Source organism: Epinephelus moara, chromosome 14 (assembly GCF_006386435.1).
Source record: "Epinephelus moara isolate mb chromosome 14, YSFRI_EMoa_1.0, whole genome shotgun sequence".
Taxonomy (NCBI): domain Eukaryota; kingdom Metazoa; phylum Chordata; class Actinopteri; order Perciformes; family Serranidae; genus Epinephelus; species Epinephelus moara.
In genome coordinates, this window is record NC_065519.1 from 8918055 (window position 1) to 8944563 (window position 26509).

General features: G+C 41.8%; 1 protein-coding gene across 4 annotated transcripts in view; it reads right to left on the reverse strand.

The window, feature by feature from the left end:
- The window catches only part of map4k5 (mitogen-activated protein kinase kinase kinase kinase 5), a 43007-nt gene that overhangs the window by 2147 nt on the left and 14351 nt on the right, over positions 1-26509 (reverse strand). The window contains exons 5-34 of one of the 4 annotated variants that reach the window (XM_050061436.1): positions 25988-26052; positions 25799-25854; positions 25670-25717; positions 23947-23989; positions 23767-23839; positions 23156-23287; positions 22876-22938; positions 22674-22755; positions 21113-21229; positions 20177-20255; positions 19384-19455; positions 19003-19029; positions 16767-16825; positions 16549-16616; positions 14075-14119; positions 13932-13974; positions 13586-13799; positions 12468-12553; positions 12019-12060; positions 11694-11778; positions 11530-11609; positions 10188-10248; positions 9244-9358; positions 7305-7363; positions 6913-7016; positions 4288-4465; positions 3706-3774; positions 3509-3601; positions 3200-3270; positions 1607-1662 (exon numbers count right to left, since the gene is read on the reverse strand). In XM_050061436.1, the coding sequence (XP_049917393.1) occupies positions 1607-1662; positions 3200-3270; positions 3509-3601; positions 3706-3774; positions 4288-4465; positions 6913-7016; positions 7305-7363; positions 9244-9358; positions 10188-10248; positions 11530-11609; positions 11694-11778; positions 12019-12060; positions 12468-12553; positions 13586-13799; positions 13932-13974; positions 14075-14119; positions 16549-16616; positions 16767-16825; positions 19003-19029; positions 19384-19455; positions 20177-20255; positions 21113-21229; positions 22674-22755; positions 22876-22938; positions 23156-23287; positions 23767-23839; positions 23947-23989; positions 25670-25717; positions 25799-25854; positions 25988-26052 (2385 nt within the window). The remainder of the gene's footprint in view (positions 1-1606; positions 1663-3199; positions 3271-3508; positions 3602-3705; positions 3775-4287; positions 4466-6912; positions 7017-7304; positions 7364-9243; positions 9359-10187; positions 10249-11529; positions 11610-11693; positions 11779-12018; positions 12061-12467; positions 12554-13585; positions 13800-13931; positions 13975-14074; positions 14120-16548; positions 16617-16766; positions 16826-19002; positions 19030-19383; positions 19456-20176; positions 20256-21112; positions 21230-22673; positions 22756-22875; positions 22939-23155; positions 23288-23766; positions 23840-23946; positions 23990-25669; positions 25718-25798; positions 25855-25987; positions 26053-26509) is intronic. The other 3 variants (XM_050061439.1, XM_050061438.1, XM_050061440.1) reach the window with 3 other exon arrangements.

The window sequence follows — 26509 nt, forward strand, 5'->3', positions numbered from 1 at the left end:
ACAAACTGTGATGACATCAGTCTAGAGCTGAAACAACTATTTGAATAGTCGTTACTTCATTTGAGCCATTTAGTTACCAAACATTAGGGGGCCTTGGTTTCTCAAATGTGAGGCTTTACAGTTTTTCTGTTTTGTATCGTGAATAGATTAAAGCTGGGGTAGGCAGTTTTATATAAAATGCAAAATAAATGGCAGAATTTGAAAGTACAGCCCTCCTTTTGCAGGTCTCCCCTCTCTGTCTTAAGCCCCTCCCACCAGACGAACACAGGTGTGTGCATGCACTTCACACATGAACCTGTACGAATACTCGTCATTCATTTCAATCATCCTGATCATAACTGTGATCCCGATGTTGTTATGTAGTGGCGATTCTATGAGGATTACCGTCCTGTAAAGCCCTTTGAGATGACAAACTGATTCCAGGCTCTAGCTAACGGAAGTTATATAAACATGAACGTGAATTAGCTGAACTTGAGTTTGGCAGGAGGCCAAACTGTTAGCAACATTTTCTCTGCATCTCTGAAACATTTTGCCGATACTGACGCGTTTTATATCGTTTATTGTCGGACTCTCTTTTAGACTCTAAGTGATAAGTCTGTCCTCCTTTTTTTGGGTTGCTTTGCAGAGTAAGCAGTAACACCATCTCTCTGAAATCGACACGATTGGCCAAAGTCTTTCGTCACAGGCTAGTTTTTCTAAAGTTTGGAAACAGAACCAAGGTGCAGGACTCTAGTTTTCTCTAAGTCCACTTAAATTACAATATGCTTAAAGGTTATACAATTTGCAAAAAACAAAAAGAAACAAAAACCCTGCTATAATTATTTATGTGATTTCAATTTAAAAACCTTTGGGTTTTGAAGCAATTTCAAGACATCACTTTGGGCTCTGATGAACTAAGGACGAGCATTTCTCACTTGTTTTTGACATTTTCTAGATAAATACTGACAAAATGATTTATTGACATAACTATTTAAAATAACACCTTTATGACCGTTAGTGAGGTGTCTAACAGTTCGCTCAGCTTTCATGTCTCAGCCATCAGAGCATATGAAGCAACAAACATGAAACAGAGTCAAAAGGGCATCCAAGGGTAATGTCAGGGGGGCATTCAGGGGCAGCAGGGTTTAGAGTCATCAGAAGAAAAATCAGAAAGTACAGAAAATATAATCTAAGAACAGACAGATGAAGAAAGTTGTTTTGAGTTACGTTGAAAATAGATAAGAGGCAGGTGAGACCAGCAGCACAGTGAGAGATGTAGCAGAGGCAGCAGGAGATGAAAGCTGTGGCCTCACAGCACAGAAGGGGAGCAGGCTGTTTGCTGGTTTCCAGGTAATAAGACCTGAGGGAGGACAGTCATAACACCAGTCTGGTATTATGGTGGTCATGGGGCTGATAAACTATCCCCACAGTGTCGGTATTATTAACAACACAAACAAACAGGATAAGTGAGGAAAGAGAGAGTGAGAGCCTGTTTGTTTTTATGAGGTGATGTGTTTTCTAAGGCCTCTGGGATTTTTGTTGTACGTGCTCCACTCGGTGGACCTCGGTGTGTTTGATCACTCATCTGCACTGATGTAGCTAAAGATGGAAATATCTCTGTACCAACCTGTCAGATCCGAGGAGGCGGAAGACTCTGCTTGGATCACAGATCTCCTGGGTCACCTGGGGAGCAAAGACACACAAGTGGCGTTAACTGACAGCTGGTTTTCTGTGTATCTGAAGTACTGGTGGTGCAGTGAGAGCTTTGAAACACATGAATTTTATAGGATGGATTCACCAGAGCCCCTTACAGTTCACAAACCCATACATAAAAATATTTAGCATGGGCGGCTCCTGTCTTGAGCTGTGCAGAGACAATACACTTTGATCAATCTTGTATGTTACATTAACTCGCTCTGCACATTTTAAATTGCAGCCAACACGTTTGACTTCTATGCTTCACAAAACGTTACTATTAATTAACTGTAATTTTGTCTGCGTACTGACACACCTGTCAATCAATTTGCGGTTCCCATGCAGTGTTTGAATTTTGGTGGCAGGGTGACTGTTTACATGTGGATCACTTATTGTACCTTTAACAACAAGACGTCTATATGTTTTTTAACAGTCTGTAGGTGACTCTGTGGGTCTGTCTCTAGGGACTCTGTGTAACTGTGTACCGTTCTGTCGCTCTCCTGTTCTAGTCACAAGATGTAGCCTGACACTTTGCAGTGTAAAAGACTGGGGCCCCTTCAAAACACACTCTCACGTGTTGACATGTCATGAAAACTTGTCGACAGATGCGAGATAGTCGACGTGTGACACCTGCTAGGTGTAAGTCCTTGGCCTCGGGAGAGATCTGATCTGTTTAAGTCTAAACGAGAACAAGGTCTCGGGTGTTCAGAGAAGCACCCACCGGAGCAAACACGGATCAATAAGCCTGCCCCCCTTGAATGCCTCCGCTTTTGAGAGGAATCATAACGAGACAAAGGCTGAATTATTTAGTGCTGCTCCCTGTTGTGTGACGGGTTTCGTTTATGATTGAGCATGAATTTTGCATGGCCGCTGACATTTCAAAAATCCTTGCTGTGGGAGAACTGTCAAGCTGGGCTGGGTGCAGACTCGGCAAACAGACCTTCTGTTTCATCCGAGTGCCACGGGGCCACGTCTGACACGGCGAGCTTTCAAAAGCATGGCCCCTATCGCTGTATCACTTTTCATAAAAACAGAATGCTTCACCTCCCCGCGATCTCTTGAACTTTTATTCTGCTGCTGAGCGCGACTCGTGATCAGGTTAACATGGAATCCCTCCGTGAAAGGAGGACAAATTCATTACCTCGGCCCGAAACAAAGACACCTTGTGTTGCTCCACCTGAGGTCTAATCTCCTGGGATCACCTACAGCATGTAGCCATGCATATGAACTGCCAGCACTCAGGGTCTTTGTTGACAAGAGCCGGAGGTGTTTGTTCATATACTGAACAAACAAGCCTGTGTTCACTGCAAGGACGTGACAAACAAGAGTTTCTACTCTGCAGTCACCGAGAACCCATGAAAAGTGACACCTATATTATAGTATGAATATTGATTTAATGGTGAGTTTTCTGAGTCGATAGGCATCTTCACTTGAACAAATCCAAAGTACTTTATCAAAATTAACTTTGTGAATTTGTGCATTAATGTCACAGCCACCCAGCTGTCATGGTCATGAGATATTTTACCTCATTAGACTTGAAGCTCTTTCCCTGCATGCCGTGTTTCCAGAAGGCCAGAACGCTGTCCTGAAGGCACACTGTCAGAAGACAAAGGAAAAGGCCGTGTGTAAGTGCACAACGGTCAAGGTAGCCACTGAAAGACTGCCAACTTGATTAAGAGGAACAATGCAATTCATTTTGACTTCACAAAAAGCTCTTTTGTAGATGTAACAAACAAGCTTGCTGGATATACAGCCAGCTCCTACTGTACACTTGCCAGCTCGTCATGCTGGGAGTTTTTATATATTTCCCTTGAGAGAATTGAGAGAAGCTTACCAACAGATCCGATGCAGAAGTCGAAGCTGAGCTCAGATGCCAGCTTCTTGTTGGACTTCAGTCGGCCCTGGAGATTAACAATCTTCAAATTTTCTGGGGAGAGAAACAATAAGAGGCTGTGAGAATAATGTCACAGAACACTGATACGTACATCTGGACTATAAAACAAGTTGAAGCTGATGAAAAGAGAAACTTACGGTCCAAACACACCAACACTGTGTCTCTCTCCAGCTGGGTGACATGGATTGCGTCCACTTGCTGATGAGCTGTGGGAAGGAAAGCTCAAAGATTACCAATCCTGTTCTCCAACATCCTCGGCAATGTACCGTTTATTTGTGATAACTCATAACATCTTCAATTGTTTCATGTAAATTAGTTCTCCATTACTGTATTAGTTATTTTATTATTAAATACTGTAGTTTAGTAACCACACTTTTCACCAGCCTGTTTCACCTCACTACTGAATTTTTCTTCTAAACTGCTGTTCATGTGCAGAGGAAGCAGTAGCACAGTATGTTAGGTCTCAATATGTGAAAGTAAACAGACAGCCTTTTATCACATGCTGTCCCTGGTCGTTCAAAACTTCACAAAAGCCCTTGAAGAGGATGCTGTATCTCACATGATACCAATGTTGAATCCACAAAGATGTGCTGCATTGGAGATAGACAAATTTGTTTCTGCAGAAGACGTCCATTCCACCAGGTCTCCACAAAACATGATATGCCTTATTATTGATATTATAGTATTCGTCTTTACATCCAAGCACGTGTTGGACTTACTTGTTCCCATCTCTGTGAACCAGGAGGAGCAGGAGTTGAGGTTGATGGTCTCAAAGCGGACCACCTGGCTCGGCTCGGTGCCCTGGCTGATGGCCACGCACACCAGAGGATACTCCTGCTCCGGGACCACCAGCATCTCAAACACCTTCAGTGGGCTGGGAAGAGGGAAGTCAAAGTGCTGCCGCAGGGAGAGAGAGAAAACATGGAGGTTGGTGTCAATGCTGTGCTGATGTTTAATGATGAGGGTTCCTACACTTCTTTGTAGATATTTCATATTTGACATATGAATAAAAATATGTAGAATCACTTGGAAAAGTTATATAATTTGATTTTCACGGTGTCTGTGCAGCCTTGTTTATTCACTGTGTCCATGGAAACGTCTTTGAACGCAGCTATAAAAGCACAGTTTCCCAACATAGAAAGGATAGTCTGTTTACGTTCCTGATAACTACATAACTCATAAATGTTTAGACAAGCGTCATATTTAGTTATTTGTGATATTTGCAGTTGAAAGATGTTGCCACATTTTCTTTCAAACATATTTGGTCATAGTTGTCAGCATTTGATTCAGTTAGAGGACACTTAGAGCAGAGCGGTTTTTGCAGTCTTTGACACACAGATGTAGAGGCAGCTCTGCGTAGGAGTGTGTGCTCAGATGCAGCTGTACTTCTTGCTTTGCTTTCAAAGACATCAAGCTCGCTCTGGTCCACGCTCTGTCATACAGTGGTAAATATTTTGGCTGCACTAACTAACTGCCTGCTTTAAATGTCATGAAAGAAACTCTGCTTGTAAGATACAACAGAATAGGGGAAATAGTCTGAAAACATAAATAGTTTTCAATACTCTTTTTTCCATACTTATCCAGAACTCTTCCAAACTGTGTAGGAACCCTCAATGATGCTTAGAATTTATTTTGTAGAGCAAAGCTGGTGGCACTTAAGTGTTATGCTAAAAAAACGTCAACGCAGAGCCTACGCCGTAGCCTGACGTGCACCTCCCCAGAAATGTAACTAGATGTTGCGGCGACACTGACCTCCTGTCTACTTTTGTAAGATGAAACCATGTCGCTCAGTACAAACGAAGCTTTTATTTATTTTTTTTAATCTTAATTTGATATACTTTATAAAATTCATTTTTTTCACTCTGTTCTCAATTACACACAGGTCCAAACACACACATGCACAACCAGGACCTATACATGCACTAGGTGGAGGGATGTCAGAGTGGGGCTGCCCATGACAGGCGCTTCGAGCGGTGAGGGGGTTCGATGGGGTTTGGTGCCTTGCTCAAGGGCACCTTGGCAGTGCCCAGGAGGTGAACTGGCACCTCTCCAGCTACCAGTCCACGCTCCATATTTTGGTCCGGACGGGGACTTGAACAGGCGACCGTCTGGTTCCCAACCCAAGTCCCTATGGACTGAGCTACTGCCCTTACTTTAATTTCACAGATAAGAAACAAATTGTGAAGACAATAAAGCCTCCACAAAAATAGCATTTGAAGTCTTGTGTGTGATTTATCCTGGCTTCACATGAGCAGAGGACATCTCCGCTTGTTGCAAGGCTAATTTATACAATGTAAAATGCCATAGGCTTGTGCTAATAATGTTAGCATGCTATATTTATTTGGAAAATGTGTTTAGTATAAGACAGTTGTTTTGTCAGTGAACCTTGTGAGTTGTATCAGAGCCAAATTTTGTAATGTTACCTTTGTTAAATATTGCTGTTGTCCCTGGCTTCATATGAGTAGAGGAAACTTCTGCTAGCCACTAGGGGTGTAAATCACCAGCTTCATCACGATACGATATTGTATCGATTTGTTTGGATGACGATACGATGTTTGCCGATATCACAAAGTCTGTCACGATACGATTTTGATTTGATTCGATTCAGGAGCCTGCGATCGATATGACGCGATATCATATGCCCATCTAACACAATCATTTACATCAACTCACAAAAACAACTAGAATATGATTTGACCATTTTATTTCTGAGTTCTGTTTGTTGTTTGAGCGGAGGCGCGCTTGCCCAGAAATGGTGACACAGACGTGCTATGTGAATTTCAAAATAAATGTGTATCTTTAAGATGACGATATGGATCGATGTTTTCATTTTGCATCAATATAATCGGATCGTTAATCAATGAATCAATGTATCGATGTGGATCGATGTATCGTTACACCCCTACTAGCCACTAGGCTAATTTATACAATGTAAACTGCCATAGGCTTGTGCTAATAATGTTAGCATGTTGTATTTGTGAGGAAACGTGTCCAGATAAAGACAAGTGTTTGTGAATGCTGCGAGTTATAGTAAAGCTGATTTATGTGCTTGTGTTTGAGATCATCTCTATTAAGCCATGTTTAATGTGTGTTTAATGTGTGTTTTGGATCAACTAAACTTTACAACACTTCATAGAAACCTCCGCCACCGACCAGTGTTTTGGAGGTGTAACTGCAGAGTGACACAGACACACCACTGCACAAGTATGAATGCTCACAACGGGGTTGGCCACGTGCGTAGGCTACGGTGTAAGATCTGCCGCACAAGTATAAATCCCCCTTTACTGGAACATTTGTGGAGGAACAGTGATGTTTGTGATGACAAAAGAAAGCCATCCACTCACCTTGATGAGCATAAACCTCTGCATGGGCTCATACCACTGCAGCAGGACAATCCCAGACTGCAGTGCTCCGCACAGGTACTTGTGGCCAGTATATGGATTTCTCACTGTAAAATAGAAAAGATTGTATGAAGGTCATTTATAACAGATTATCAGCAGCATATGGGGAGCGAAAACACACAGTAATGAATAATCTGGAAAATTTAATCTATTCAAAACCCCAATTACATAAATGCATTATATTAAACTTCATGAGGGCGTAAAGAACAACAACACTGCAGCAAAGTAAAGGGGGCATACCCAAAACAGAGATGTCCCTGATGTATCGACACAGTTTAATATGATGGAAGGGTGAGTAAATAAAACAGAGTGGTTGGGAGGGAGAGGCCACTCACCAATGCAGCATTTGTGACAGCCCTTTGTGTCGGGGATCTTAGTTGTCAAGGCAAACCTCCTGAGGAGAGAAAACAGTGAAGTTGTTGTGACGACAGTCTTAAAAGAGCTGATGACGTCTAGAATCGGGGAAGTTGGCCAGTGGTTCTCCTTTTTTCCTACCACTGCAGCCGTTTGTCACGATGGTAGACGGTGAGGAACAAAAAGACTGCACAGCATGAGTGAAGCAACATGCTGTAAGTTACAAAAGCAAAGTTGTGACCTTATCACACAAGTGACAGGAGTGTTGCTGAGAATGTCACACACGAGACAGGATTAGGACAAACCTATAGTTACCGCCTTGTGGTTGGTCGCCTCCGCCAATCAGTCAAGTTGCAGTTTACATCCATTTCTGTCCAGACTCATTTGTTACCATGACAATAGACTATGCTTCAAATATCAGTGTCGCTACAAATTCTAAAACATGGATGCTTCACACACATCCCCAACCTGGCAGCACAGAAGATCTACACAATCAGCATAGTTTTCAAGGTGTGTCACCAATTCAGTGACTCCCTCCAGGATGCTGCGATTGCAATCATTAATACAAGTTCAGCCAATCCCCATGAATTCTGTGCAGGCCAGCCATGAGGAAATATGGGCAGGGGGACAAAATTTTCAAGAGTGGGCCCCTCTTCCACACCCAACGTGCAGGGTGGTGGTGTGGTGGCTTATACATCTTTATACTTCCTGCAAATATTACCACATGTATCTTGTATCTACTTGTACTTATATCTACTGTACTTTATCCCAGTTAAGGGCTAACCATAGACCTTTCCATGGTCCCCCCTTGGCTTTGGGCCAGGGTCATCTGTACCCTTTGACCCCCCCTGACAGTGGGCCTGATCCTGTGCAACTTTGCAATTTTGTCCAATCACTGCAACTTTATTGCTAATTTGACTACTTATACAGTCTTTGGTAAAATCTCACTTCATTGTAAGGCTGCATGCAGCGGATTGATTCACTTAGCCTCTACTTGCCCCTTTCCCACTCTCTCTGTTTATCCTACTGATGCAGGAGTGTGAGCTCTGGACCTGGGAGGATTGAGACACTAACACACATTAACAGGGCTAACTGTTAGCATCACAGGCCTAACGTTACTCAACATTTATTAACGGGTTTAATGTCAGAGTTGAGCTGCTTCAGTGTCAATGTGAAATTGTTAGGACTCTTAAATGGCTCGATGTTGGATGTTAGCTGCAGCTGCTTGCTAGCTCAAGCTAACTGGGCAGAGAGAGCGGAAGATGAGCAGCTTACATAGACAATTTTTCAGTGCTGCTTCCAATGCCAGTTATAGCTGATCACTGGCGATCAGCTGTTGCTGCCCCCCATTCCACCCCACTACCATCACAAATATATTGTAATTCTGTGGTAAACACTAAATGCTCATAATAATAGACTCAGAATATGAGACAGCGTTAAAACTACTTTTTGCAAGTTTTTCTTGTTCTACTTCTTTGTTTATTCCAAAAAAACACCTACAAACATTATCACATGCACTGCAATTTTTTTTGAGAAGCTGCAGTGAAATCAGGCATGTCAGGCCTCAATAGCCCCAAAACAAGTGAAGAATATTATGATGTCACAGTAATAATGATGTTTGACCTTTTGGATATAAAATGTCATCCATTCATCCATCAGTGTGACATTTTGCCACACTCAGTCAATTAATTCTTGAGTTATGGTCCAAAAGGTGTTCTCTTAGCTCACAGTGACCTTTGACCACCAAAGTTCTTATCATTTAATCCTTAAGTCCAAGTGGATGTTTGTGCCAGATGTAATGAAATTCCCTCAAGGGACATATTCCAAAATATTGCATTCATGAGAATTAGATAGACAATCCAAAAACATAATGCCTCCAGCCACAGCTGTTGGTGGTGGACCCGGACATGTTGGTCTCACCTGGGTAGGATTTTGTCTGGGAAGCGGTGAGTCTGGAACTGAGCAGCGAGGCCAGGTTTCTTCAGCTGCTCGAACAGCCCGATGAGATTATGGGAGTACAGCTGGAAGGTTTTCCCTACAGTGGAATATTCAGTCATTAGCTTCATGAGTAAAAACATTCAGTTGAGTAATTAAAGCCAGTTGTTAAAATATACTCATGTTAAATATGACAGACAAGAGCTGAGTAAACTTTCCTTCACATTGAAATGATTTTTAACCCTAATTTCTGAGTTGGCTCAAACTCTGGATCCTATGGTGCAGCTTTCACATGTAGAAATGTTAGACGTGAACAGGGGTAAAAACAGAAGTGTGACGATGATGTGAAGCATGATTACCTTCTGATGAAGCCAGTTAGTAGAATATCAAATCAAGCCAGGCGAGAGGAGGATGGACAGTGTCCAAGGGAAGAGGAGAAGAGAACAGAGGTTAAGTATACCAAGGGGCAAACTGCTGAAGGTAAAACCGAAAGTAGACCTCGCTTTGTAATCCCATCCTTGACTGTTAAGCCGAGAAAAGGCTTCAGCGAGTAAGGTAGCCAAACGCAGATAGTTTGGTTTCAAGTGATAGATGATTTGAGCTTTCTGACAACAGATAAAATGTCTGTTTCAATATATTAAAAGCACTACACTTGCTTTTGTAGCTACTATACACTGTAACCTACAGAGACCAATATGTCTGAGTGGACCAGGCTGTAAAGCCAGATGTGTCACTCATGAGTCACTGTGCTACAAGGATACAGTTCCCGTAGAGGCTCTCTTACGGCAAACAAAAGAAACAGTTATTTCAGGGCTGCAGATATGGAGTGGCTGTCTTGCCCTCAGGGGCAGTCAGATAACAGGACAAAGAAGCAGCAGGTTATGACAGTGGCCAGTGAAGCAGGATGCTGTGATAAGTCCATCACTTACCAGATAAAGACATCAGGTTGTTGTTGATAACGTACAGCCATGTACACTTCCTCGGGAACAGCTAAAGAGGGAATTAAACAAAGATGATACCATCACCATATAGTTCTAAAAGGAGGGAGTAAGAAGTGCTGATCTATTTGCTTAACTGTCAAATCACAGCTCAGCTTCTTTGTGCAGTTACAGTCGAGGCACTTTGTAGTGCGAGCAGTAATCTGTATCTAAAGAGTCAGGAGGGTTGTGTCTTCATTGTCTAGCAGTTTCAAACCAAGAGCTTAGAAGTGTAATGAATGGATTAAACAGTGAGGTTATCTCTTCTGACATAAACTGCAATCATTAGCATGCCCTGCTAACTGTCCTACTACCTACAGTAGTAACAGAGTTACTTTCAAGACCTTATTTTCTGTCATATATAGTGTTACAATGTCAGATGTTCTTATTAAATGTGGCCAAGGTTTCAGATAATGAGGTAAATGTCTGTAAAAGAAATCCCTGTGAGCAAATACCTCAGGCTTCAGACCGTTCTGAATACTCTTCTTCTAAGTACACTGCTAACGTACATGAGGCTACATGCCAACGTCAGGGAAACATGTAATCGTGGTTGTTGATGTTGTTAATTTCTCCCTAATTTCGGATCTTATTTTTGTTGGAACATGTCTGGTTGTGTTGAGTTTCATTGGTGATTGTTCCCATGTAGGCTGAATCCATAGCGGTGTCTAGGGTTGGACTATGACCTTTGGATGCTGCATGTTGCGCATGTTTGTGCCAAATTTTAGGAAATTCCCTTGAGGTGTTCTTGAGATGCTGAGTTCAAGAGAATGAGATGGACCATCCACCCGTACAGACAACCCAAAAACATAATGCCTTCAGCAGCTGCTACTGCCCGTGTGAAGGCATAAAAAAGTATGTGTAAGACCCGAAAACGCTAACCAATCAGAACAGACTGTGCTTTTTTGGGAGGGGGGCTAAAAAGAGATGGGTGCTAAAAGGATGCGTCTGAGACAAAGGGTGAATACAGGTGTTCCTGCACAGACAGCATGAGGAAAATAAAGTGTTTTTCAACCATTAAATATGCCAACATGTTCTAGTAGAACCCAAAATACAAAAATGAATCTGAAAATGAGCATTTAAGTTCCCCTTTAGCTAACCACATTATTTTGTGGGATTACAACTTATGTTTGGGAAAAAAAAAAAAAAAAAAAAAAGTCCAATGTACTCCTAGCTCATTCACTTAGCATACAATATATAAATCCTATACACAGTTTGATGAGGAAACACAAAGTAATTCTTTTAACTAATACTGGTTATAATTAATGTTTTTTAGATTGATTTTAGCTGCTGTTACCTGCTCCATTGTGGCTTCATGCAGCTCATTAAGATTCAGCGTATAGATGCCATCCTCTGTCCCAAAGATTAGGTACTGATCTAGAAGGAAAACATTGAAAAATATAAATATGTTGGCTGGAATAAACCATGTTTATGTGGAGCGCTTGTTGCTTGAAGCTGCACCTTTGGTGTCAGGATGAATCCATGATGTGGCACAGTTGATCTTCAGTGGACAGCCATCAAACACTTTAGAGAAACAGGCTCCCATCTGAAATGAAAAGCAGCGTGGCTTATAAAGGGCTGGCTCAGTGAAGCACTAAAATGTCAGCCAGGGTTTAATGAGCTGGAGCTGAGCAGAGGAAACCACAAAGCAGAACGCTCTGAGGACCCCAAATATCTACAGAATGTACAGCAGCAGCTCAGACAACATTTTAATAACAGTGCCTATGAAACCAGGCCGGCAGGGAAGAGCGGAGACTGTGAGGGACAATGCAGAGGATTCACTCACCAGCACTTTGGGAGTGGGTGGAAGACCGTTGATGGCTGGTTTCTAAGGAGGAGCAGAGGAAAAAACAAACCATAAGATAACATAGATGAAGAGCACACAGACAATTTAGCAGCTTAATTTAGCTCCAGTGTCAACAATGAGCCAAACAGAAAACAACATGGTCTGTTTTCTTTTGTTCTGTCAAAGTCAATTAAATGTTCAACATGAGCTGACGCCAAAATTCCCTCTTTAGCTGTTAGTGTTTGGATCTGATGAAGGAAAAACACCATATTTGAGGTTTCGGTGCAAGGCCAGCCAGCTAGTTGGAGACACCTCCCATATAAAACATAGGCTCTTAGACCACAGATGACATTTACATCCTAAAACCCCTTGAAACTACAAAAGAAATGTGGTTGTCATGATTGAAAAACACACTGCAATGTAATATTGTGGATCATCTTCAAACTCACAGGGAATTCCTTTTTCTCCTTCCGGTGCTGTCGGTTGGGTGGCTGTTTGGGGCTGCCTCCATTCACACACTCATCTGAATCATTATCTGTCATCAGAGAGCAGGGAGATGAAAATTACATTTGTATCACACAGTGTTAATCTTGTAAACAAAAACACTGACTGAATATGTTTTTTAACGATGATGAGATAGCAACAATGTCATCAAACTCTGTGACTGATCAACATGCAATGTAGTTGATGAAAATAGACATGATTAAATGTAGTTTAAAAAATGAGAACTACAAGTATCTCTCTTTATTTTCGCTGACAAAAAAGAGGAGACAGCTTTTTTTTTTTAATGCAGTAGTTCCATTTCCTGTGCTTTGAGGACTTGGACTAACTTACTCACTTGAGTTAAAATAACAATGACGACAGGGCTATCTGAATGTATTACTTAAACTGATACCATCAGACCTCTTGTCTAGACCCTTTGTGCAAAGCTGCATTCTTAATCATTTAACCTGTGTTTTTCATCAAATAATGATGAAATAAAATCTTATGTGAAACAAGTTTGACTATAATTAGAAAATTATTGGCTTTGGCTTGACTAGTTTGAGTGAAATATTCAATATGATGAGTGAAAAATGACAACAGCATTCATGGACTAAAACTAGACAAAAATAGTTGGTGTTTTCTTTGGCTAAGAGTCAAGTCAACTAAGACTTGACTTAAAAAACAAAACAAACAAACAAAAAACTACAAGATCCAGTTGAACAGAGGAGGAAATTATCTTAAAAAATACTTTTGTGTTTGTGTAGACAGGGTCTAAATATGATAAAAACTAACAAGGAAATTTGACACAGGACTAAAAATAAACAAAAAACCCCAGCTAATTTAAATTAACACTAGCTGCATGAATATTATTTGTACTGTCAAACACGTGGAATCTAAACCCAAAGATCAGACACATATACATCAGACTCCCTTACCTTTATATTCTGATTTACTGAGAGCTTGTAAAAAATAAATTAAGTCTCATTTAGAAACCAATTTGTTTTTAAGAGGACAGACAGTAGTCAAAATATATGAAAGACATATGAACAAGTTATTGAACATAAATTCAGATGCTGAGACTCACCAGGATCAGAGGCATGAGACAAAAGTCCGGGGCTGCTGACGCTGACAGAGAGGAAATCTGGAGACGAGTTCTCTGCCTTGTTGCCCAGGTGCTCAGGTGTGCTCTGTCTGCGAACCACCTGACTCGGTCCGTTCTCAGAGTTGGGGAACCTCCGAACCGTCAGAGACCTCTCGTCGTTAAGGCCTAGCTCCTCTGATGAGCTGTTTAATCGTGGCTGAGAGGGACACAGAGAAGACAGTTTGGTTACACTTAATTAGATTTTTAAGAAACATACATACAATACATAACTATGTCAAAATTGCAAAAATCCACACAGGAAAAAATATTTTAGAATTTTGCATCCCACCTTCGGAGGCAGAGGAGGAGGAACACCTGGCTTGAGGGTTGACCTGAAATAAAAGTTTATTTTTATTTTTTTTAATGATGTAAACGACAGCAATTGATGTTTTTGTGTCCATGATGAAATCTTAATGTAATGACATCACTCACAGCTCCATTTCTTCAAAGGCATCTTCGAGATGGGCGACGTGTCCCCTGCAGGAGACAAACACAGTGATCAGTGTGGAAAATAAGACTCATCAGAGCTCAGGAGGGGTGTGTAATGGTGCAAATGTTTACGTAAAATCCCTCCTTAGAGATAAAGAGAGTATGAGTGTAAGGGGAAGAGGGGGGGGGGGGTGTAGTCGTTCGGACCCTAGTGAGCATCATGGGATGGAAACCACAAGAACATACTTTTACAGAGCTGTGTTTATACTTTAAACCATTATCTCTGAGGTCTGTCATCACTCACTATATCTACTATGTTTGTTTGAAAATTAAAACTGAGATGAAAATAAGGCCTACAGACAACGTTCAGAATTTTATCCATCCATTAAGGTCAGGTGTCTCTCTACATCACAGTGTTCTACCTGCCTGCTTGTCTCAGAATCATGCCTGCAGCAGTATGCTTAGTTTGGATCTACAGCTATTATCACATCACACATGCTGAATGAGTGTCAGGGAGGGTGATCTGTGAACATGGTGGTGCTAAACCTCACTGCAGAGAGGATGGGAACCAAGCGAGGGGTGGGGTGGATGACGTAGGTGGGGCACTACAGCACACGCAGTGTTAGTGTTACCGTTGGAACAATTCATCCTCAACGCTTTTGAGGAGGCTCCTTCTTGGGATGGGAGAAAAAACGACAGCAAAGAGAGGACAGAGAGAAGTGGAAGGAGAAACACATTTAAAGCACGTGAACAAGTGAGAGATGGGGCTTACAGGCCAAAGTAACATTTCAAACTGCAGGTGGGGAGAGTGAGTTCATGCACAGACACAGGTTAGCTCCAGTGAACAAGCAGGTTAATGAGAGACAGTGAGGAACATCCCCAAGAAAATCAATTTTCACTCAGTGTCAACAATGGATATTAGACCACAGAGCATAATTACAAATATCCTTTGGGCCCCGCTCAGACAGAGCATGTTTAACCAGCCTGGGGCGGCTTTTTCTAAGTGTTTTCAATGATAGTGACACGTTATGCTCGCTGCTTTTGCATTGCTGAGCACCTTGTGTTTTTTCACTCTATGCACCTTGTATTTTTGCAGGAACACCCTGAGCACCTTGAGTTGAAAAACTCAGTCTGTAGTAGCAATGACGACAACTGATAGAGTAGCTATTACATGGTTTGTGTTAAGCTAACATTAACTCTCTTTCATTGTTGCCCTACTGGGGAAGCTGCAAGACATACCTTAAGGATTGCAGCCTTAACCACCTGCTGATGTTTTACAAATCATAATTAGACCTGACAATTGACAGTAGATTTTTAAACTGTCCCCATGAGCCAACAATCAGCCAGGCAAAGCTCCTGGACCAGCTGGTGGCAGCGTCTGGGGCTGACAAAATGAAGCCAACACAGAAAGTGCCAAAAACTGCAGTTCTTTGAACGGCCACTTGAGGCTGGCTCCAGAAGCCAGTTAATCCCCATGTACACCAATGGTAAAATTCACAACTTAAAAGCAGAAATAAACATGTTTACAGCCTGGTACAAAAAACGGTTTTGGTCTCAATGGCTTATATTCCCCTTCATGACAACTGTACAATTCACCCTTAGACATTTTATTAAGGTTTAAAGTTACGCAGGGCAGCTTTGAGTGACAAGCTGTCTGCCGATAGTATCCTCGGTTTCACAGTCAGATCCACCAGTCATTCCTCCACAGTGCCAGCCCCTCGCCCAACTATGGTCACTTCTGTCTCCGGAAACCAAGATGTCAACAGCATATATGCCGAACTCGAGGCTTCAAAACAGAAGACCACAAACTAATGGGTGACGCCACGGAAGCTACGTCCTTTATTTTTACAGTCCATGTGATTTCTTCTCATTCTGAGGGTCTCATGTACCCACATGAATCTCCGTTTCCCTGTGTCCCGTCCCCAAGTGCCCCCTGTGTTTAAAAGTTCTACGCAGATTTTAAGGTACAGTTTTGTGAGTTTACTTCACAGCAAAATGGTGGTTAAGCTAAGGACAGGTGGTTCATTGGTTGCCTAGCAACAAATAAAAAAGACGCAGTATGCTGCAAAAAGCGCTCTGTCAGACTGGGGCAGGCTTTAACACACACACACACACACACACACACACACACACACACACACACAAAAAGCAGTGCAGTGCGCCTCACATTTTGCAACCTGCAAAACACACTCTGTCTGATCGGGCCTTATTGAGTCTTTTCATCATAAAAAGTCTTGCTTTCTAAAACTAGTCTTTATTAGTCAACACTACCACTACTGCAAATATTTCTGTATTTTCTTTTTAATATGAACAGACTCCAAAGAAGTAAAATACATAAAGGAACACTTTAACTGCATGTGTGTTTACTTTCTCTGGATGAATCTCAAGAGTGCATCCATCTATTAAGTAAGCCAGGAGTGAAAGAGAGAAAGTGGGAGGTAGGAGCAGTTCCCGTGACAACAGTTTCCATGGATTACCTGGTTGTTATTCCTCCCTCTGCAAAGGGACTCCAGGGTGAAGGGAAGTCATTATCTTTACTCACATCCTGTGGAAACACAGACAAAAATAGAATACTTAAAAACCTGCATTCTTTCATTTGCAGATATTATTCTTCTGCATGCCCTTAGACCAATTCATCAGAAACAGAACGCAGAGCTTGAATATTAGTATTGATTAAACTGAACATGATTATCACCATTTCAGAATGAGCCTCAGTTTCCTTCCGGAGTGGTGGTTCAAACTGGAGCTTGTCAACTGTAAGTACAAAAAAATGTTTTCAGTTTTGTTTGTTTTTCCCTTGCACACATCTTTGGCACTAGAGGGCATCAGTGCCCAACACTTCAACACACACAAAGCCTTGGGAGTAGTACTCTTGTGCATTAGTAGCAGTGACACAGAAGAAAATCATGTGTAAGAATGAACCAACAGCAGATCAACAAATTCCATTACATCGTACCTGCCAAAACACCACAGAGATCCTTCACTGATTTATTATGCTACTACGTGAATGTTTGGTCTAGAGCCCAAAGACTAGTCGGTCATCAAAGACAAACACAGATTACACTTGATGTTAACCAGATCTGTTCACTTTGTGGAAATATTGGTGAGAGAGAAAGAAATACAAATAAATCATGGAACAGATTCCTCTGAGTTTAGATTTGAGGTCACATTCTGTCAAACAGTTGATCCCATAGAGGAGACTGGTTTAGTGTCCAGTATAAACATGGTGTGATCCTGCTGTAGTTGTGAAGGAGAAAGCAACCAACCAACCTGCCAATAAATTCTCCCACATAATCAGCTTCTCATTAACAAAGAAACTCTGTATTCAAGAATTCAGACCACAGATTATTTTTTTCCTGGTGTGTTTCTCTTCTTGAGGTACGCTGATAATGTGGAGGTGCTGCAGTTTTTAGAACACAGATAACAGCGAGGAGGTGAGTCACTAACAGACTTATGAAACCAACATACAGCGATACGTTTGAGAAAGTGAAGCTGAAGCCCCTTTTACACAGCCTGTTGAATGTTGCACCGTTGTTCTGCCCCACCATTTTGTTTCAGAGCAGTATAATAACCACTGTCATATATTCACCTCCCGTTCACTTCCAAAGAGGTGGATAAATCTGCTTCTGATGGCAAAGCAAATCTGCACTTTCGCATTGCCTGGAGTTCAACTTTGGTGGACTTTATCCAGCAAAGTTTTAGCTTCAACCAATACCAAGGAGGTGTGGAGGAGACAGTGATTGTTGCCACGTTTAACAAGCTGTTATTGTATATTACTGGTCATGAAAAATAAAACCTGCCCCGCATGACAGATAGTAGCTGTGTTTCAATTCAGGGGCTGCACCCTTTGAAGGACGCGCCCTTCGTGATCTATGTCGGTCACGTCTTTTGAAGACCACATCAGCTAAACCGAACGGTCTCCGAAATGAGACGGTCTGGTCTGCGGAGGATTTCCTGGTTGCATCACTGGTTGTTCTCGCCCTGACCCGTTGCTATTCCTGTTACCTAGCAACCAGCTGTGCTTGACGAAAGAAGGAGTAAGATAGTAAGTTAGTTAGCCCTAAATCATGGACCCAGAGATTGTTAGTATATATATATTTTTTAAAAATCTAATTTAGGAGATGATTCACCGCTGGAGAATCTGGCGTTTGACACATTTCAGGCTGATGGACCATTTTCAGGTAGACCTAAATTAAGATTGTTTAAGCTGCGTGCTTTTAGCTACTGGTGATGTTAACAACAGTTAATTGTTAACTAGTTAACAACTGTTAGTTATCTTAATTTAATATATAATAGCGGTCGGCACGCAATACATCTTGGGATAGGCTGGGCCACGAAGGATTCATCCGTTGCATCCTCAAAGTTTTGGGAAAGAAGGCTGCATTTCTCGACCGCATTTGAAAGAGCCTTCGAAATGGGACAGCCTTGGTCGCGCCGATGTAACGCAATCGGTCTTCAAATGCAACCTTTGAAGGCTGCAGCCCCTGAATTGAGACACAGCTGCTGCCTGGCTGGCAGTGAGTCAGGAGACAGGTCTGGAACGTAAGAAAATTGAAAATGTACCAATAACATCACGATTTGACATATTAATTTGCTTTAACATTAACATTAACATTTAACATTAGCTTTCTGTGTGCATCAAATCCGTCACTGTCCACATTCAGCATGAATATCACCTCAGCAAGCGATGGTCACTTGCCTGCAGATGCTCATGTGTGACTGTGCCGTAAAAAGTTACAATCACGGAATGGCCTTGTTTTTAAGCTGGCAGCAGAGGTAGTAATAGTACCAAATCGACATCTGTGCAAAAGAGTGACCAAGCAGGACGCGATGGGTGCGACATGTGTGCGATCCACCACAGGAATATTTAAAAAGCAGCTAGCAGCAGTTATTAGCTAACTTAAACGTAATGAGTTCCAGGAGCTCCTTACCCTCTGAGCAGGGGACGAGATCAACCGCTACATAACAGAGAGGGTAAATGATGGTTATTGCCATGTTATGCCATTTTTATTGTTTAGAAAGCGCTGCCCAACATGTACATATGTTAAATGTCACTTGACAAATTTCCTTGTTAGGATCTGATTAGTCATCTACAGTGTTATTTTATTTCAGTGAGTCTGATAGGAACAAACACATCTTAATCGAAGCTAAATAACCTGTAAGAAACCACCCCATGCAGAGGAACTCACATTATTAATGCCACTTAAATCTCAAACACAACGATCGGCTTTACCATCCTATTTCTCAGGAAGTCTTGGGAGTGAGCTCCGGAATTATGCAAACACACAGTGACTCACTACACTGTCACTGACCTGCGTCCCCCCTGTGTCCCTCAGTGAAGCTAGGACTTGAGCATGGCCCTCCTTGGTCTGTCCCATTGTTTGCTTTATGTAGGAGGGAAAGTCAGACGTGATTGTGAGAAATAAAGATAAAACTAAACAGGAAGTGCATCTGGTACAATCACAGTACGAACAAAGCACAAGACACAATGAAGCACAGCACGAATCGTTACAGATAAATATGACAGAACATCCAATGGTGACACATATCTCACCAAGGGACTGTTACTACATTGATCCAAAATGATGAAATGAGAAACAGTCTGACACGACAGGCACAACACAGCGTTCAACTTTATCTACAGCTACTGATGACAGCACAGACACTCAACAACTTCCCTGAAGGGTTGCAAAATTATATACTGACACAATCTATTTAAATAGATCCTCTGCCAAATTCAGTATCAGCACTTGTCGACTAAACACCAAATTCCTCTAGAAACCTTTACGACCCCTTCAGACAAGCTATTCACAATATTCACTGAGTTAAAAAATGACAGGGACAGTTAACTTAATGGACTCTACTACATCCACTTTCTCTTCCGTGAATCCCCAGGCTATTTTTATACACACTACCACATGCTGTGGTTTGGAAAAGTTCCAGCCAGGGTTGCAGGATTAGTGGGATGACCCTCAGACAAGCCGGCGGACCTCAATCAACCTACACAGCCCGGCTGACTGACATACTGACCAATGGCAGGTCAGATTCACGACAGGGGGGCTGGCCTTAGTCTCAGTGATGCGTTTGGGCTTTTTGTTCACTTACAGTTTATCTCTGAGCGCGTCCTCTCAGCTCTGGCTTGTTTGTTGGTGGAGCGGATGGTGTGTCTGACTGCAGAGAGAGGCTGCGTGAAGCAAAGAGTGAGAGATTATTAAAGATCAGGAAGTATGTTTTCACAGTGAGAGCAGCATTTGACTAGACAAGCGCAGAGTAGGGTAAAGTGTTATCAAATTATGTAACGCAGACGCTGCATCCCCTCGAGTCATTTAGCACCATTATCTTTTGATTTATCTATAGACACAAATTGTGAAACTTGCATGTCAAGTTAGGGGAGAACTAAGAGCTACTTTTTGTGCTGCGTCTATGCATCATCACATTATTATGCATCCCAGAGGCTGTTTGTTTGCAACAAGCTCCATTGCTTGCAGTCAATAGCCTTCAGGGTTTTTTCATTCATGGTGGCCAAGACAGTGCTACTGCTGTCAGGGGGGAGAGAAGCACAATGGTCTTTTAAAAGGCACTGGTACCACCTCTTTGGCTGCCACATAGATGTGATGTTGATTCCAGTTGGAATAATAATGTCGATGGAGAGAATCAAGAAGAGGGGGAAGGGAAGCTTCATGAAACATGAAAACAAACTTCAGAAAAGCTCACCTTTGATCTTTTTTTGACTAGTTGCTGAAAAAACATGCTGTGCTAATATTTACATTCACTGCTGATAGTCTGTCTGTCAGTGTTTGCATGGAAGTCTGTTTGACTGCAAGATTCTGTCAAATCTGACAAAGAATGGTTGCTTTTTTAAACCATTTTGCCATTTTTTAAATAACTTTCCTGCAATAAGACATTCAAAAACAATCAAATATTCATATTTACGAGTATATGTGTTCAAAAAAGATGTCAAGGTGTCAAAGATGTCAATGTCAAAGGTGAACTTCCCACAGCCTTGTTGCTATGTTTATATGCAACAGAATACAGCATTACCTCAAGATCATCATCGTCCACCTCACTGTAATGCTGGTGGTTGTCTGGGTTGTTCATCTTATCCAAGAGGTCAACAGCGAGCCTCCTAGTCAAACCCGTCTGGGACACGTACACATGCTGCAGGACACAAGACAGGATTGCAAGTTATCACAAATTGGTGCATAACGTGAGAATAACGGCTTATAGTAGCGGTCTGGCACCCAGTAATCTCAAACACAAGGTCCTTGCTAACCGGGACATCAAAATCCCTACAGAACTGCATATCAAAGTCCAAGTTTCACTGTTGTAGAGTAATTAAACCACCTGCTTTAATCATTCCTGGGCCATTAGGATGAGACACCTTTCCTCAGAGACGTGCAATGTGTTAATAATGAAACATATCCTTTAAGTGGCAGCAGAACTGTCTGCTTCTTAAAAGATGGTTCTTCTTGGTGCATAGACACAGGCTGGAACCTCAAGCCTAATTTATGGTGGGGTGCTCGACACTTTTGATAAGTGTTGCTCGACAGAGATGACGTATTGTCAGCAGAAAAAAGTGTTGCTCGACACTTTTCTTTCATGCCGTACACCTCAAGAACTTTGTTATATCATATTTTGACACTCAATGCGATTGATAGTGTTACTATTGTCGCCGCGGAGATGGCAGTTTTCACTTTACAGCAACTGTGACTTGCATTCAGCATCTCTGAAGCAGCCATCTGTCAGCAGCTGCTCCTGAGGAGCTAAGAGGACAGCAGCCGGCCACGGTGCCATCACCAGGCTGACTGACAGCAGATGTTACTGAACCAAAATAATTTTCATGTCAGCGCCACAGACAGCAATCAACAATGTTTGAATTTATGGATTCATTTATTTTCTTTCCCAGCTCACCGCAGTGAGTGAGGGGAATCTGCCGCTCACAGACAGACTGGGAGCTGATCAATAAATGTAAATACTGTTAAATTTAAAACAAATATACAGCAGGTTATTAGTTAAAATCTGAACAGCTGTCTGTACGGATAATGCTTCAAAACGTAACCAAAATACACTTGGACCGTAAAAAATGCAGGGTGTCTCTGATTACCATGAAGACAACTTCAAACCTTTCACTGAAGTCTAAATTGAAACTGACGTGCGACTGTTTAATTTCTGTCAAATGATACTTATCAAAAGTGTCATGCGCCCTACCATAAATCAGGCTTCAGTCTTCTTAAGAATGTGACTGCTAATAACTTTTCTTTAATAAATATGCTGTAGTTTGGGAGTTTGGGACCATCATCTGACTCTGACCCACACAGCTAGAATTTCAGCCAAACAACAGAGAAACTCATTGGGCCATCTGAGATCCTCTCCTTCCTTGTCTGGTCTTCAGGATTCACACATCCAACAACTGCAGTTTCTAATCTCAACTAAAGGAAGAAACTGTAACAGACAGGACACTGACATGACTTATGAGACTTGGCTAACATGCAACACATCCACTGTGAATGTTTTCAAAACTTGACTACATTCATTGTAAACATGTAGGCCTCCTACTATATAATGTCTACCACATGTCTAAGAGGGCAATAACAAGTATTACCGATAGCAGTTTTTCTGCCGTGGGCCTCTTCTTTGGGTTCTTTGTCAGAGACACTTTGACAAAGTTATGGAAGGCGGTGGACCTGGGGAACAAGATGAGTTTGTTTTAGTGCAATGATCATCACTTTTATCTTCTCATACCAAAAAGTAAAGTATCACAATGTCATCCCAGAGTAGCACATGGAATTTTCTGGGGCGCTCACCATTTGTTTTTGTCTTTTAGCTTTGGAGGCTGGAAGCTGCTCTTCGACATCAAAAACAAGGCCCTTGGGAAAAACAAAAAACATGGATTAAGAGTGGTTTAGACAGACTTAGAGAGAGAAATATACTTAGTTAAGGTGACCCAAAGTAAGCCTGCCACCTCTTCTAATAATATCCTAAACGTATTTTGAATTAAACAGGATTGAACATGATGAAACATTACTGTTACAGAAAAGGAGAAAGTAGCTCTGACTGATCATTTTTGACGAGAGTTAAACATACCTCATTGGGTGTAGGTCAAACATCGGAGGCTGAAGCTCGGCCAGCTCTATGGACGTGATGCCGACAGCCCAGATATCACAGAGCTGATTGTAGCCACCGTTTTTCTCTACTGCTGCTACTTCTGGAGCCATCCTGCACAAATTCAGAACAACAATTCAGTGACGACTCTCCGATAGTAAGGAAAAACTAAGGTTGGTTAGAGAGTCTTCCTTGATGTGAAAACCAATGCTGACACAAATAATGAGATACCCTGTTCATATGTGCAGGAAACTGATGTTTACTTTGTCCCCTTTGATGGTATGTTTAGAGGTCAGGGTCAGTGACAGAACAAAGGTCCTGGAGTCGACAAGGACATAATGTCTTACCCAAAAACACATCAGCTGCTGTGGGAACTTGAACATGTATCTTTTGATGGAAGCATCTATCTGATTACATGTACAACATGTCTACACAAGCTAATTTATGTTAGATAAAATAAGTTTGGTGACAGAGACAGTTGACTGGAAAGATATCTGACTGACAGTATTCAAAGTGACTCCAGACAAAAAAACCTTGTTCAACAAAGCCTGTCAAGGGTCCAATGATTCATTCGATGAGGGTGACACACTCACCAATAAGGTGTTCCAATGAAAGACTTCCTTTTGGCAATGGTGGCTGTTATTTTGGCTGCAACTCCAAAGTCAGCTGTAACAAGGTTTGACACGGCTTTTCAGATTATGTAATCCACATACGACTGGAAGATACAGAAGAGCTCAAGTCCTTCAGAATTAAGATGCTTAGGAGCAACTTACCTAACTTCACATCTCCGTTGTCTGTAAGAAGTATGTTGGCACCCTGTTAAAAAAGAAATCCCATCAACATTTATTTTACTTTGAGGAAATACTAGGAAACCATAGTAATGTTCTAGTATCATGAGACTGAGGTTGAAAATACTGAGCTCATGTGTTGCCCAACTGGTTCATAACACGGTGCCAATCACGTGTTGAACTTTCTCACTAACATCTGGTTTAGTTAAAGCATTACCTGCTGCTCTGTTACTGATCTGACTGCCTGTAAAGCTGCACTAGTATCACAGCTTTTTGACAGTTCCACTGAAATTGTTTCTGTTGGCTGTGACTGACAGTCTCTCTGGTGGCATCCTGTGGTGAGAGTAGAGGAAACAGGAAGTGCTCACAGCATAGAGCTGAGTAAAGATAATAGGTCCAGCCCTGACCTTGTATGATAACGCATGAGACTGAGGCTCCAGTCTGTGTGAATGCACCAGGCGTGATCAACTTCAGCTCAACCTCAAAACCGCTGAAAGTGACACCATTGGTCACATGCTCTCGAGTGAGCACTTTTCCTGTGACTTCAGTTCACACCTCTGCAATGCTGCTGCGTCAGAGAGAGGTCGGATCTCTGGACTGCTTGAGGGCCAGACAGATGCACTTTCAGTGACATTAGTTGTTTTAGAGCTGTGCAACTCTACTGCTTCTTTTGTAAATCTCACTCCTCTACTTTTTTTTTGCATTTTCTGGTTTGAGATTTATTGCTAAAAGATTTTATTGGTAATCTGTGTTGGTGTGAGACAAAGGCCCAATCCCAATACACCCATTGGCCCTACCACTTAGGCCTTATCCCTACGTTTTGCACATGTACATACAGGGGTAGCATGTCCCAGTTTTTGTTGGGACAGAGGTGCGCAGCGAAGTTTTAGGGCTACATGGCCCTGCAAACAAAAGTTTTCAAGAGGCACACTTCAAACCAAGTGTTGATGAGAAATCATTGCCAAGATGGCAGCACAAGCAACAAAAGAAAACCAACCAATGTATGCGATATAGGGCTGCAACGAACGATTATTTTCATTGTCGATTAATCTGTCGATTAATTCTTCGATTAGTCGACTAATCATTTTATTGAAAAATGTGTTAAAATGTTGAAAAATGTCGGTCTGTCTCTCCCAAACCCCAAAATTATGACAGATGGTGCCCATAATCTAAGTTGTTGCACTTGTTACAGCTCCTCTTATATCAGTGCCGAGTCGACTGGCAGGATAGCAGCATGGGTTGCTTACGTTAGCATACAGAGAAGGGCTAGTGGCCTGGTAATGAAGCAGTGCTTTTTAATTTGATGCCTTGTTTGATCGATTGATAGTGTGAAACTTAACTTGTGAACTAATCACAAGTGACCTGCCAACTGCAAGAGGCTGCCTGTAGTGTGTGCAAGAAAAACTACCACTACAGAAAACAGCATATTTGCAATGTCTGGCAACACTCCTCTTATCTGTTGACATAAATACCATATTGATGATGTATCAGGGTCTTAAAGTTCTCCGAAACACTGGGGAAGTCCTCAACCACTAACTGCTTGTAACTCTGTTCCCTGGTGGCAAGGTGGCACTCGAAAACGAAGGGTAGGGGTGAAAACATGAAATGGGATTGGGCCAAAGTGTCTTTGTGTGGCATATAAGAATAGGCCTGACCTGGATACAATGAATGCTAGAAACAACGAAACAAAACAGAAAAGATACGATACCTTGATGTCACGGTGCATCTTGCCCTTGGTGTGCAGATATCCCAAACCCTGCAAAGGAAATTAAAATATTTAGTTATTAGTTTAACTGAAATTCCATAAACTGACTTACTCTTTTAAATATTTATTTACCTGTAAGGTCTCTCTGCAGACGTATGCTATCTGAAGCTCTGAGAGAGGTCCTGTCACTGTAACAACACAATTTCATTCCATGTTTGCAGGGTAAGCAGTGAGGCAGTGACAGGTTTTACAATGTATGCACAGTATTTCAAAACATTTCATGACTGCATCTTACTAGTATCGAATAATAGAGAAGCTCACCATGATATATGTCCTGCAGAGATCCTCCACCACAGTACTCCATACATATCCAAAGCTTCTCTCGACTGATGAAATGAGAGAAAATCATCAACTGCTGCTTTGCCAATTGGCTAGACATAATAAAGCAGTACAAGCCTTCTAAAATCTTGAATAAGTTAAGCTGTGCAATTCAGAAAATGTTCCTGACACAAATGTACCAAAGCACGTTAATAAACAAGGTTAAATGCTTATGCAGAAAGGTGTACAATAAACAAATGTTGGTGCTTCTGTAAGTAAACTGGATATCTGATGTGAGAGGGGTGTGTAGAAAAATTATATCAACGCTCTGACAAAAAGCTAAATATAAGACTAGTGTGTGACTGTGATCACACTGTGACAGTTGAGGCGATGGTACTGTGCACTGCCCCAGATACTCAATCACAACCGTGCTACTTTTCACACGTTTCAGCTGGACATGGAAAGGATTTTAGGTCAGGAAACAGCCCTGAATGGAAACTTGAATTTCCCCAAATAAAACTGTGG